Here is a 14340-nt window from a genome sequence, read left to right as displayed (position 1 = left end):
CATTAAATAGAAATATTTATGTTCAATTTTTACGAAAGAAAGTTTTATGGAACTCAAAAAATGAAGAACTGGACGGAAAAATCAGTGAACCATTAGTTGAGGAAAGAGTGCAATGATGCCTAAAAAGTTTAGTACTGTGAGGCAAGAAATTCAAAATTAAAAAAAAAATAGTAAAATAAAATTAAAGAAAAATTATGATTGAAAAAAAAAATGTACAACAAAATATTATGAGCATTATTTTTTTGCAAAACAAGAAGATTAAAAAAGGGAAAAAAAAAATGATTTTCTGTTTTATGCCCTGTTCACAGATTTGTACAGAGTTGTTCGGAAAGTCCGCGGACCATGTCAATCTTTTCAAAAAATTTAAAATGAGCACATTACAGATGGGAAATTAATTATTTGTTGGTGTTTCATTCCATGTGATTTGATAGAAATAATGTTACTTAATTTTAAAATCAACATGCTTTGTAACCGCGGAGAATACTTTAATAACAACATTGTAATGTTAAAAACATAGCGAAATGCGTTTCTTAAGAATACTTTCCCTATGAATTTCACACAATCTGGCTCAATACCCACTCATCACTAGAAATTAGTTTATTAAGAAGTGTTTCAGTCGCGTCATTTCGTTGGTCAATGCCTTTCATAAGAACAACAACTGTGAAACACCTATCTCTTTCCATGACCTTACTAACTTTTAAAAGTTTTTGATAAAATTTTACAGATAATCTATTTCATAACAGATTGTCCTCATCTGAGTCTCTATCATTCAAATACCGCCTGTTCCTTTTCAAACATATGCAGGATTCGCTTTTGACACATTTCCTGCCTCCCCCATCATTTTCAGAGATTATTCTAGTATTTCCCAAGTACACCACAAAATTGTATGGTTAACAGCTGCTACATGACGTTCTACAACGTCATCATTTTTTTTTTCCTTTTTGAATGAGGACTATCTACCTCTTTTCAACGACGCAAAATATTAGGTCTTAATTTGGAATATGAAACTAGGTAACAATTCTTAATTTCAACGTCTAGGGTATTTTTTTTGTTATACGCCATTTTACAGAGTAAATGACTACATTATTTAGTGTATTGTTTGTAAATTACTAAAATAAGTCATGCTCCACGATCCGATTTTCGCAGTTTTTGAATCCGAATAAGTTTGAAATGAATCATGATATTTGAAAATTTTCATTACACATCTTTTGAACTTATTGTTAAAACATTTCTGACAATTTGGATATATAAAGTTAAGTTAAAAAGTTATCAGAGAAGTCCGCGAACTTTCCGAATAACCCTAGTATTTGTACTGCTCTTTGTAGTTTTTTTTTTTTAATTTTTTTTTTAGATCGATCACTGTTCGTTAGCTTCACCTTTTTCATATGAATGAGAGAATGAGATGTGAAGATAACGTGGATATAACGAAAGTGTTTCTGCTTAAAAGTCCACTTAAACAATACAACACAGGCATCTGAAAAAACAGTTGGGATAAGGTGCCATGGGGATGTGAGCATCCCCTGTAGACCTGTTACACCACCATGTGCTATTTGTCACGATCAGATAAAAAAAATCTACAGACATAATAGCTTAACAATTCGTATAAAAACAGCAGCCAACATTCTACAGATTGTATTTGCAAACAAAGGCATTGTACCACAGTTGAATTTGCAAAATATTCACTTTAAACGAGGTATTCTTGTATCATCAACTTATTTGTTAACAGCTGCCTCGTTTAGAAATTTTTCGTACATAGAACATGTACATGTATCTGGAAGACATAAACTATCCATTCAGGAGGTAATGATAGTTTCTACATACGAAGGGAAGTTTTCGATAGAAAAGGTGAAGTCATCACGTTTATCATAAAGTTTAGTAGTTAGTTTGCCACCAATAAAGTAAACCACAGAGTCTGACACACCTGTCTCATATTTGGATATTTTACTAGTCGTTCTTTCTTAAAATACAGATGTGTCAGACTATGTGATGTCTTATTTGGAGTTCAATGGAATATATCACTGATAAAACGTCGTCGATATATCTAAATTTCGAATGGAAGGCCATAGCAAGAGACATTTTTTCATGTAAAAGTTTTTAATAAATATCAATTGCTTAATGCGAATACAAAAATAGATCTGCTAATAACGGGACACAATTAGTATCCATGGAAATACTAGTTCCTCATACAAAAATCTAATATACTAGTAAATAAATATATACAATGTCTCCGCAGCAACCCGTATGGCGAAACTACGTACATCTGTGGGAATTTTAAATAATCGGGACGGATAGATTTGGTAAAACTACAACTGTTGTACGTACGAGTATTTGTTTTGCTTCATCTGCAGAATAGTGGAAGCTGAGAAATGATGTGATGTATGTAAATGATAATATGTAAAAGGTTAAGATAACGAACAGTGATCGATCTAAAAAAAAATCCACAAACAATACGTGAAGAGTGCATAAAACACGGACCCCTTGAATTCCAGAGGTGGGATCAGGTGCCAAGGAGGAGTAAAGATCCCTGTTGACCGGTCACACCCGCCGTGAGTCGTATGTATTGATTAGGTAGAAGGAACTATCCGTAGTCAATTCAGTACAAAATCAAAGGTCTAACAATTGGTATGAAACAAGTCAGCCAAAATACGACCCAATGATAGGTTTTAATTGCTTACAAGGTCATGATAACCACCATAAAATTTACAAAATGAGGACTTAAAACGAGGATGTTGAAATCCCTGTAAATCAACGTTTCAATGAGTAGCCTGTCTCGCTTTAAAAATTGATCGTACTCAGAGCAAGCTCTTGAGTAGCGAATAAGTTGGGAGACATAAACACCATAAGCAGGTGATAGTGGAATATACATGAAAGTACATAAATAAGGAAAGTTGACAATGGAAAAGCTAAATTCATCTCGTTTGTCATTCAGTTTACTTGTTAATTGGCCATTATCGTCTATAGTCAGTAAAATATCTAAATATGAAACAGATGTGGCAGACTCTGTAGTGTCTTTTATTTCAAGTTCACTTGAATATATCGAGTCGAAATACGTATGAAAATAACTATTGTTAATTGATAAAACATCGTTGATATATCTGCATGAATGTCAAATTGAAGGCCACAGCTAGTGTTTTCCTTTTCTCGTGTAGAAGTTTTTGAATAAATTCTACTTCATAGGAATATAAAACAGGTCAGCTAATAAAGGATCACAATTAGTGCCCATTGGCATTCCAACAGTTTGTTGGAAAACTTAGTCCCCGAAGACTACATAAATGTTATAAATGAGGAACTCCAGCATCCTTTTAATATCAACTTCAGAGTACCTGTGTGTACAATCAGAGTGGATTTTAACGAAGTAATATTGCTGATGACCAATCACAAGATGTGAAAATTTCCAAGTTCTGTTTTCCGAGTTCCGATAAGTTACAGATAAAAGCGTGAAATACATACCTTTACATCTACTTGTATAAGAAACTTGATCTATCAGATTAAAAATTGATGTATATAGTTTATTTTTTTCTCTCTATGTATTGAAGTATTATTGAGCTAAATGTTGATGTATAAATTTCATTGCACATTGAAATGTAATCATATGACCGTTTTATCTTAGGATATCTTTGAAGAGATCGGTCATCTGAGTCTTTAGATAAGGGTTTGACTTCAGAGGTACTAGTATACCGGTGATACTGGTGAATTAGATTAATTAATTACGTATACGATCTTTGAAGTAAAAAGAAATTCATTATAGATTTTTGCACCTTTCAAATAGATATGATATTCTTTTCCAATTGACAATTTCCCAAATTGGCGTGTGATTCTTTTTAATTTTTGTATTATTTTCATATTATCAAATATTTTCAGAATATATAAACATGCCATAAACCTTACAACAGTAGCTTAAATAGGAAACAATAAGTACATAAAATTAATCACGCTCACGACTTCATCTTTCTATGTAATTTTTTCTTGAAAAACCGAAAAAAAACTAATAATTTGACTTTGAATCTTAGTTACAGGACAAACACATACGTAAGCAATAGTGATAAATATTATATTATTTTATAATGATATATCGTAAACCAAGGTTAAATGATAATTTATTTTGGTCAAAATACAATTTATAAAAGAAAAAAATTAGAAAAGAATAATTCACATGTTCCCACGTAGAATGAATTATACATGGCATATATAGCATGGTACAAAGGCAATATGTTACTGAATATATTAATTTTGTACATGAAATTTTTTTTTTTTTATTATTTTTCCATTTTCATATTCTACTTCATTTTAAACCAAAAAAAAAAAAAAAAAAAAAAAAAAAAAAAAAAAAAAAAAAAAAAAAAACCAAGGTACATTCCTTATGTTTCAATACAAATGTACAATTCGGCGGGACTTTTGTGTGTTATGTACATAGTTCTAGTTTAAAGATTTTTTTCTTTTGATTTCATAAAAAATGGCCACATTATGTTGCCCCATTTGAGCCCCAAAATTTTATAAAGTAACCGAAAATCAGTCCATATCACAGGGACTGCTTCAGTATTAACGTGACCAGACAAGGCCATTCTGATTTGGAAAAGAAGATTTTTTAAAATAGATTAAATTTCTGTACAAATGCATTATGTAAAATTTAGTCCCTAGTATAAGCCCCGCTCTAACGACAAGATTCATGATTTGAGAAGCTTGAATCTAAACAACTTAGGAGGGTTTGTATATCAATGTGATTTAGTGCTGCCCTGATACTGTTAATTTTTGAAAAAAAAAATCCTTTATCTTCTCATGTAAAACACTGATACCCCTTTGTATCCCGAACCTACCCCCTGGATCATCATGTTTTAACAAACTTAAATTTGAACTTCATGTACCTGAGGTTGCTTGCTTATCAAATCACTAAACATGTCCCTGTTGTTCTAGAGATAACATTTTTTGAAAATTTTCTATATATTCCCATTGGAAAACGTTGATTCTGGATAAGGTACGTCCCACCGAACTCCCTATAGCCATGCTTGAAGGAGTTGAATATACGACTATCTATAGGATGTCTGAATGTTAATAGGACAATTCATGACCCTGCTGTTATTGAGGAGATTTGTTTATTCTCTATCCCAGGGTCCACGATTTGATCAAATTCAATATACTACAATAGGATGCTTGAAGATTAATACATGTATGATTAATCAACACACTCTTGTTCTTTCACATAAAATCTTTGAAGATTTTCCCCGTATCTATTCTTTTGTATGTTTGAATGATTCATTGATCAATAAAGTCAAGAACATAACTAGTATTTAAAAGTACATGTAAGACACAAATATTTATATCACACCCTATCACACCCCATATCATTATTAAAAATAACAACAACCAAAATAGAAAACTATATATGATTTAATAGATAATCATAATATTTATATTATTACTAAATAATCATTTTAATACCGACGGATATTGAATATTGATTTCATATTACGAAATTCATCTCTGTCCTGAGAATATCAACTACCAATGTTTGCCCTAACTTTCCAACTTGACTATTTTCAATTTCGATCGGCTCTAAAATTTTCAAAACTTCTTTGGTAATCAGTCATACAAATGGTTTTATGATTCTTTTAATGAAGGAGACTTCTCACCATTGATTTCTTTTCGGACATGCCATTTTTGTTTATTTGATACCGTTCAACCCATCAAATCTTGATGTCATAAGGTATTCTAATCCTTTTCGCTGTATGTTTGCCTGCAATCGTTGTCATTTATTTTAATCCCGCATTTTTATCTTGCTTTTAACCGTTTTCTCATAATAAAACTATGAAAATTATATGTATTTAGAGTAAAGTTCTTATTGAAAGGCAAGATATTATGTCATCAAAACTTTTCCGCGGAAAATTCTCTCGGGAAATAAAATTCTACTGAATAAAGTTCATTTTCCTGAGGTTTGAACCAAAATAATAGGAATCTAGATTCTCAATCCTTTCGTAGAGACTAACACGTTAACCATGGACCAACAGGTAATTCCATTCAAATCGTATTTGTGATATGACCTTTAAATATCTAGACTTCACAATTTTCGGATAAAATACAAATGTTATGTCATAAAAGTTTATTATTAAGGCACAGTCGGGTCTATGTTCAATATGATTATGTACAGGGAAATGTACTTTTTTTTTTCGCATACTTTGAAGTGTAATAAAGGTGAGGATAACGGACAGTGATCATTTGCAAAAATCCAGTGAAGAAAGCGAATCGTGAATGGAGCAAAAATACGGATCTGTTGAAACCCCAGAGGTGGGACCAGGTGCCTAAGAGGAGTAAGTAACCCATGTCGACCAATCACTACCATAGTGAGCCCTATGTATTGATAAAATAGACAAAATAATCCGTAATCAAATTTACCATAAAAATAATGACCTAACAAATGGAATCAAACTTTTTCCTATGAGGCAGAATCAATCAAAAACTTCAACATGAGAAGAAAAAGATGAAAACACTTGCTGTGACCTTCAACTCGACGTGTAGATCATCAATTGACAATTGTGACTTTCATTCATTTGCCGACTCGATATACCCCAGTGAACTCGAAATAAAAGATACCACAGAGTCTATCACATCTGTTTCATAGTTGAATGTTTTACTGACTCTAGGCAATAGGGGGAAACTAATTATTAATTTGACAAATGAGATGACTTCAGCTTTTCCTTATTTGTCTAGCGATATTCCGTTATCATCTGCATTTGATGATTATGGCTCCCAACTCAGCTCTGGCTCCAGGGCCATAAAACTTAGATGAGCTTACTTTTGATCCCAGTCTCACTTTTCCACTATATATTCCGTTTGTAAAAGTGAGACTGAGATCAAAAGTAAGTTCGTCTAAGCTTTATGGCTCCGGAGCCTGGTTATTTTTTAACCGAGACAAGTTACTGACAGATAAGTTGATGTGAAAGGAATTTCAACAACCTCGTTTGAAGTCGGCATTTCGTTAATTCTATGGTCGTTATAATGATCTTATTAGCAAATCAAACCCAACATTAGGTGGTATTCCTACCGATTTTAGGCCCTTGCCTTTATTACTGAATTTGACTACGGAATGTTCCATCTACTTTGTCAATACACAGGGCTCACGGAGGGTGTGACCAATCGACAGGGGATACTTACTTCTCCTAGGTGCCTGATCCTACCTCTGGAATTTCCGGGGATCCGTGTTGTCTGACCTGTTTACAGATTTATAATGTTTGTAAATTTCTTTAGATCGATTTCTGGTTGATATATTCACACTTTTCATTGTTACAGGGTTGGGCAGCATTTTGTTATCTTTATACTTTCAGATATCTTAGGATGTGATTAAAAAATATGTTTAACAACTGTTGCTAAATGCTATTTATTTTGAATAAATGTTCTGCATTAAAAAAATATCATTTTTTGAATTGATTTTCCTCAAAAGTATTATGCATCTAATACCGCTTTTTATCATAAGTGATTAATACACACTACATTCTCCTGATGGGGGCATTAAGAACATTTGCTTGAAAGTTTGTAATAGGGAAAATAATATGAAAACAGTTTTTTGTCACTCGGTATGTTTATTGAAACGATATGAAACAAAAACAATAAATAAAGAAAACAACAATGAAACGATTGCAAAAAGTAGAGAATTTTAAGATGGTCAGTCAATGACAGGTAAACAATTTACATGGTGGACTACAGTTGCCCTACGTAAAAATGGCTATAATAAAACGTATTTTGCCATCAAAATGAGAGGAATGTAATTTTTTTTTTCGATGTTTTATCCCCACATTTTCTAACATAAATATAAATCATAGTTAATTTTACACTTCGAACAACACTACAGTTACTAACATTGGTACAATAAATGATTGTTTTTGTTAAGAAGTAAAATCATATAATAATGGCGTTCAATTCCTTTTTTCAAATTAATTAATTAAATTCATTTTGGGAAAAAATCATTTAAAATAAAGAAAAACATAGACATCTTGTCATATGTTAAACATTACTTAAATTTGCATAATAAAATATCTTTCTCATTCTGAATAGTAATTAAAGCTCAAAGTACTTTTTTTAAATGACAAATTTCTTTAATTAAAATATCTATAATTCAGGGACCAAAAACGAAGGTTATTTGAAAATTAAACACATAAATTGATATGATACAATGTATTTGAGAGAAATGGAATTTTATGCAATAAAACTGATTTTGAAGATGTTTGTTGTCATTCCTTTGAAAACACCAATATGATTACATTTTTGAATTGCCATCCTGAGTTGATGTGTGTGGTTCACTGGGATGGAAGGCAGGTGGGGGTTGGTACTGAGGTGGGGGCGGGTAGGCAGGGAGCGGGGGAGGGGGAGCAGATGGATGTGCTGCGTAGTTGATTGTCGCTGTTGTCACATATGGTCCGGATCCATATCCCCCATAAGCATTGTGATCTGCAGAAAAATTGGAATTTATCATAAAGTTTTCAGGCGGAGACTATAATAATTTGTTTCATTTAAAGAGATAATTAATTAATTAGAAAAAAGGGTTCTAGTGCTGTTAATGAAATGGAGCAGTGCTGTGTAAGGTGTAAGGGAGGGATAGCAGGAGAAAAACATTCTTGCAAAGTTTGACAGACAAAAAATAGTAAGTTTATAATATAGACTTCACAAACATACTCATATTAATCTGCTCGAATCACAGAAACACTAAATTAAGTGATAGTGCAAGGAATAAGCGGAATTAAACTAAACAACAACGAATTTAGAGTTCTAATTGTAAATAACATAGGCATGACGCTTTTCTGCAATTTGGAAATTGTTTAGAATGATGAAAATTGGTTTTTACGATATCAAAGCAATTAATCATTTAGACACCCAAAACTAACTATTAACACTTGGATTTACTCACATGTATTCGTGTAACTCGCCGAATAACCTGTTGGATGTACGATCACTTGACCGTGGGTTTTCTTTTTACAGCAATGTACAACAACACAGGTAATGATAGTGGCGATGATCACCAGTCCAACGATTCCTCCTATGACAGCTCCGGCAATCGCACCACCACTACCAGAAAAATAGGTGATTGTTTAAATTACTTTAATGTTGATTTAACTTGTCCTAAAAAGCCGAAGACAATGTTTATAACTTTGTAAACATTCAACCAATACTAACCAAATTTTGCATAGCCACAATTTATTCTATGTTCCTTAATATACAGAATTTTTAAGGAAATATCTGAAGTTTCATAATAATAATATTATGACGAATTTTAGGTAGGTTATGGTTTGTCGGCGCACGAACAAAATACGGAATAATAATTTACGTATGTATCTATTTCAATTGCATTATTTTCTGGTAATATGTGGAACATAAAACTCAAATTTATAGCAGTGAAACCAGAAACAAAATATTTGTAATTTTCACATAAATGACGTTAGACACAGAAGATTGTTGTCATTAATTTTAAAGTGTTGTTGGAATTGATTTTGAAGCAAATGACGGCTTCAAAATTCAGACGGTAAGGAACTCGACGACGTCAAACTTTGTGTATTCTCTGCTTCCTACAATGTAAGGCGTTTGGCGCCACTCCCACAATGTAAGGCGTTTGGCGCCACTCCTACAAATGCTGGTAAAAGGTTTTCAAAATCATTATTAATGCAATAGTGCAGGGAAATTGATATGTCGTGAGAAGGGTCACATTAGTGAATTCATTGACCACGCAGATAGCGGCTTTTAAACTTTCCAGAAAGTTTTTATGGGGTGTTTTGTGAAGCGACCTTTCGAGGACTAAAATTTGATTCTGAAAAAAAAACTATGGATAGTGGTGAATTTAAATGCACACGGGCATTAAAATGATCATTACGATAGAGACATAAATTACGCTTGCTTTTCTGCGCTGATGTACACTTACGTCCTTTCTTCATTTTTACTTTATTTTCTTATTATATGTGTTATTATCATGAAATTTGGAAATCGCGATCATAAAATGTTGCTTTTTACTGACATGCAAGAAGAAAAATTTAATTTAACAAAGAAAAACTAAATTGTTATCCTTTGATTTCCTGTCTAGGACTTTTTGGGACAACCCTAGTATGTTTTAAACATGAAGTTCAAATAGTATATACTACGTAAATGAAAAGAAAGCTTTTATTTAATGACAAATTTACAGTCGTGACGCTGTAGTAAAATTAAACTGAATGCTTATTAAACATCTTTTTCAAATTATTCATTATTTCAAAAAATTAATGTTCAGCATCTCTAATATCATAAACCATAGAAGCCTCGCCTATCCAGAAAAAAAAATGCAAATAAAATTAAAAGATATCAAAATGAAAGACAGGATCACCATTCCAGCAGAGATTTATAATTTCACCGACATTTCTTTTAATGAATTCTCTGTTCTATTGTAAACAATATAAACATAACTACCATATAAACAATAAGAAAGAGAGAGAAAAGAAAAATGATTAATGGGGGAATATTTGTCGTCGTCCTCAACGTAAGCAGGAACTATCACCTTCGATATTTATTATTAGTCAAATGCATTATTATGAGGTCATTCGAAGTTTTTTTTCTATGTTTAGCGTCGGTGTGAGTCTTGGATTTTTAAGGACCCTAATCTGAAAAACAAAGAAACAAACAAAATCAAGAGACTTCAAACGGATTCTTTGTACTTTGTCTATGTCTTTCTATATGTTTAGAAAACTGTCATATTAAAGTTTATTCATTAAGTATTTAGTAAGCATTTCGTACATTGAGTTTACTGAGGAATAATCTCTATATTAGAAAAATAGGTAAATAAAATCAAATCTTTTGAATGACATTATTTTTCTGACTAGAAAGTGTGTGTGTGTGTGTGTGAGGGTGTGTGTGTGTGTGTGAATAGATAGGTAGGTTTTTGAAGGGACGCAAAACAGAGAAAAGAAACTTGGAATAAAATAAGGAAGAGTCGTCTCTCTTGTCTGAAAGAAAATTGAATATATTTCCATTAAAAATGCACCATCCAAACGACGGAAAACTCGTGTAAATACAAAGCACACCAGAATTAATAATATAAAAAATACAAATCTGAAACCTGGCCAAAATGATCTATTAATATTTAAACTTACCTGCTATCATAGGTATAGTCGTAGTCGTAATAGTAATAGTAGTAGTAGTAACAGTAATAACGGGAGTAGTAGCTATTGTATCTGCAGTAGTACGCTGCACTGATTAGGTTAGGTACTGGAAATAAAATGTACCTTCAAGTTAATACTGACACACCCTGGAAGATCGGGGTACTTTTTTTCTGGGATGAAATATTGATAAAAGTTGAAACGCTTAATGATTGTTAGTAAATATTGACTCGTCTATTTCAAAAACAAATCTTGGTATCAAATTTTTCCCGCTACTCGGAAAAGCTTTGAAATCAACAAAGCAGAAATTGGATACACGCGGAAGATTCTTATGCTTGTATACGGTAATATTTTTAAAAAATATATTCAGATAAACATCCGTAAGACGTTACCGATGCATTTTTGACGAGTTTATCCACAATCAAAATAAATCTCTCACTCACACATTTAATATTTCTTCTTGCATTTCCTCTTGGTAGCATTTAAGAGAAAGTCACTTTAAAAGTTAGCTACACCCACGAACTTCCTAACAAAAAAATACTATAGTTAACTATAGTTCACTAAAGTTAACTATAGTAAATCAAAGTGTCAAAGTTATCACTATAGTAAATCAAAGTTTTAATGTATTCATGTTGTTAAAAATTAACTATAGTTAACTATAGTAAACTATAGTATTTTTTGTTAGGGTTTTTTTTTTCTTTTTCGCATCTTTCTATCTTTTGACTTTTAATTTCCATTTTCAACAGTAATTTATACAAATTTTAAAAATCTTCATAAAGTTTCTTATTTTCCTTCTCTGTAGTAAAGGTTTCTGACGTCATGTCTTGGTGTTTAATCAGGAAATCTACTTTTTCGTAGTGGAAGGAGATAGCGAACGGACGATGAGTCAACCTTTGAATACGGCAATATACAAAATCTATGCCCAACAGTATGAATTTAGAATGAACTTTGGTCATTAAAAAATCAACAACAAGAAAGCAATTCAACTCGAGACATTTTATAGCAAAACAACTGTAAAGATAATTAAAAAAAAGGCATGCCAATTAAGAAGCTTGTGAGAGTTTTGATAGATTTAGAGATGAACTGAAAGCAACGTCAAAATGATGTAAGCAACAATGTTGTCGCGCGGTGATAGACGAAACCTAACCTTGTGTTTGTCTTAATACTTAAAATATATATATATATATATATATCTAAATGATTTTTAGGCAACAGTCATAATGAAAAGGGATCATATTAGTATAGAAAATTTTGTTGACGACTTCTCGTTATTCAAGATTTTAAGACATATGTGACATTTCTTTGGGATTAACCTTGTATTTTTATAGAACTTTGCAACAGATCATAACCTGAACGGAATGATTGAGAAATCATGCATGTACCAAAAATAGATCAGTAATCGATTTTTAAGTTCTTATTCATATTTCGGTTTTCTTATACCGTATTGAATAACTTTGTTGGCTTTATAAATGATGTCAGTAATTGAACAACGGCAATGGCAGAAAGTGTGAATGATATTTATCGATGCGTATGCTGGGTATGATCAGCATATTTGTAAAATTTTCAGAGATAAATGTTTTAAATTAAAATTCAATTTAATTGATCTGTAGAGGGTTTTAAATGTTTCTTTAAGTTTGTAAAAAGTAGTTTTCTTTTCCTCTTTGTGAACATGAACTATTTATAAAATATACCTTACAGTAGGATTTAAGGTAATGTAATTCAAACAAATAGTCGGCATTATATAATTCAATTTGAATTCTACAAAGATTATTCATATTGATTGAAGAGTTTAAGAGAATCCTATTCTTAATTAGAAAGAACAATTAATTACATTAAAGCTATGAATATATGTATATAAATAAGTCTCTTACTCACAAAGACAAGTAAGGAGAAAACACACGTTTTCCAAAGTGAACAAAATGGAAGCCATATTTTTGTGTATGTATCCAACTGAAGGAACCAAAATAAAAAAAAAATCTCGAGTTTTATTTACGTGATTTATTCTATTCTTTAAAGATACGGCAATTTGAACATGAATACATTAAAGTTTTAAACCCCAAGAATTTATTGGCACAGGTAGCTTATTGACTATCAGGCGTGCAGAATACGTGCAGATCAAATGATCTTTAAAACAAAGCTTTTTATCTATTAGGTTAAAAGTTTAATTAAAACCGATGCAAGTAGCACACACGCAAAAAATGAACAGCACTGAAAAATTAAATCACCTTAGTAAAATAATGATGCTGAAAAACTTGTTCACAAAAGTATCATAAAAACTGCTAGTTTGAGATAAATTAATACATGCATATGTTAACTAATCGGTAAATTCATACTTAATACAGAACGAAAAAAATTGCCTTCCTGCAAACATTGTCTGATACTACGGAAGCCAATTAGTGCCAACCTGTATATATAAAGGAAAAGCAATATATAAAAGCAAACCTCAAAATATAAAGGAAATGCAAAATATCAAGAGCTGATAAAAAAAAATAAGAATGTATTGAAACGTATGATTTCTATGGCAAACTTTGAAAATGTGATTTTGTTCTTGCACGGAATGAATATATAAACAAAACCTCGATATATATATATATATATATATATATATATATATATATATATATATATATATATATATATATATATATATATAGGAAATACGAAATATAAAACCAAACCCCGATATATATAAAGGAAATTCGAAATATATAAACAAAACCTCGATATATATAAAGAGAAATGCGAAATATATAGAAAGAAAATTTTCCACTGCGTGACCTGAGCTCAGCTTTCCATCACGATTATACAGATTAACTCCTGGCAGGGGTAAATCAGTGATAGTACTCCTGTATCACGTTCCCAGAATCACAGAATGGTGCTATTTAATAGTGTTTATTTATTTATGCATACTGTAATTGTAACATTACTTAATATAATGTACTTAATTGAGTAGATGAGCATTTAATCATATATTGATGAAATTAGTATAATGAGTATCGTATTTTCTGTGTATTTATTGGTTTTACATGTATTTTAGATCAACTTTGTTTTCACAATCTACCTTGTTAACTGTTTTACAAAAACCGTATTACCTTTGGTCCCACAACTGAGAATTTATGAAAATAATGTTCAACATGGAGTCTTAACAACTTCAGTTTTTCTTATGCCCATATTCAAATTAATTTAGATTAATTATATAAGTAATATACTTGTTTTCCCATTGAAAAACATCTATAAT

General features: G+C 31.3%; 1 protein-coding gene across 1 annotated transcript; it reads right to left on the bottom strand.

Moving 5' to 3' along the window:
* Positions 1–8111: 8111 nt before the first annotated feature.
* LOC133203709 (protein shisa-5-like) lies at positions 8112–13052 on the bottom strand. The gene is made up of 4 exons (XM_061339478.1): positions 12978–13052; positions 11097–11211; positions 8894–9051; positions 8112–8436 (listed from the first exon to the last, which is right to left on the bottom strand). Exons 1-4 carry the CDS (start codon positions 13030–13032, stop codon positions 8246–8248), a joined length of 519 nt encoding a protein of 172 aa, XP_061195462.1. The 5' UTR covers positions 13033–13052; the 3' UTR covers positions 8112–8245.
* Between the last annotated feature and the right edge of the window lie 1288 nt (positions 13053–14340).

The sequence above is a fragment of the Saccostrea echinata genome, unplaced genomic scaffold (genome assembly GCF_033153115.1).
Source record: "Saccostrea echinata isolate AGI-Se365-2 ecotype Australia unplaced genomic scaffold, CSIRO_AGI_Sech_v1 ptg000051l, whole genome shotgun sequence".
Lineage (NCBI taxonomy): Eukaryota > Metazoa > Mollusca > Bivalvia > Ostreida > Ostreidae > Saccostrea > Saccostrea echinata.
Note: the sequence above shows the minus strand (reverse complement) of the source record. Positions and strands in the feature narration are given on the sequence as shown.

Coding starts and splice junctions, on each gene's coding strand:
- LOC133203709 (XM_061339478.1), bottom strand. CDS start 13,032: ATGGCTTCCATTTTGTTCACTTTGGAAAACGTGTGTTTTCTCCTTACT. Junction 11,212..12,977: donor TTTTCTCCTTACTTGTCTTT/GTGAGTAAGAGA, acceptor TTTTATTTCCAG/TACCTAACCTAATCAGTGCA. Junction 8,437..8,893: donor GGCGAGTTACACGAATACAT/GTGAGTAAATCC, acceptor ATTTTTCTGCAG/ATCACAATGCTTATGGGGGA.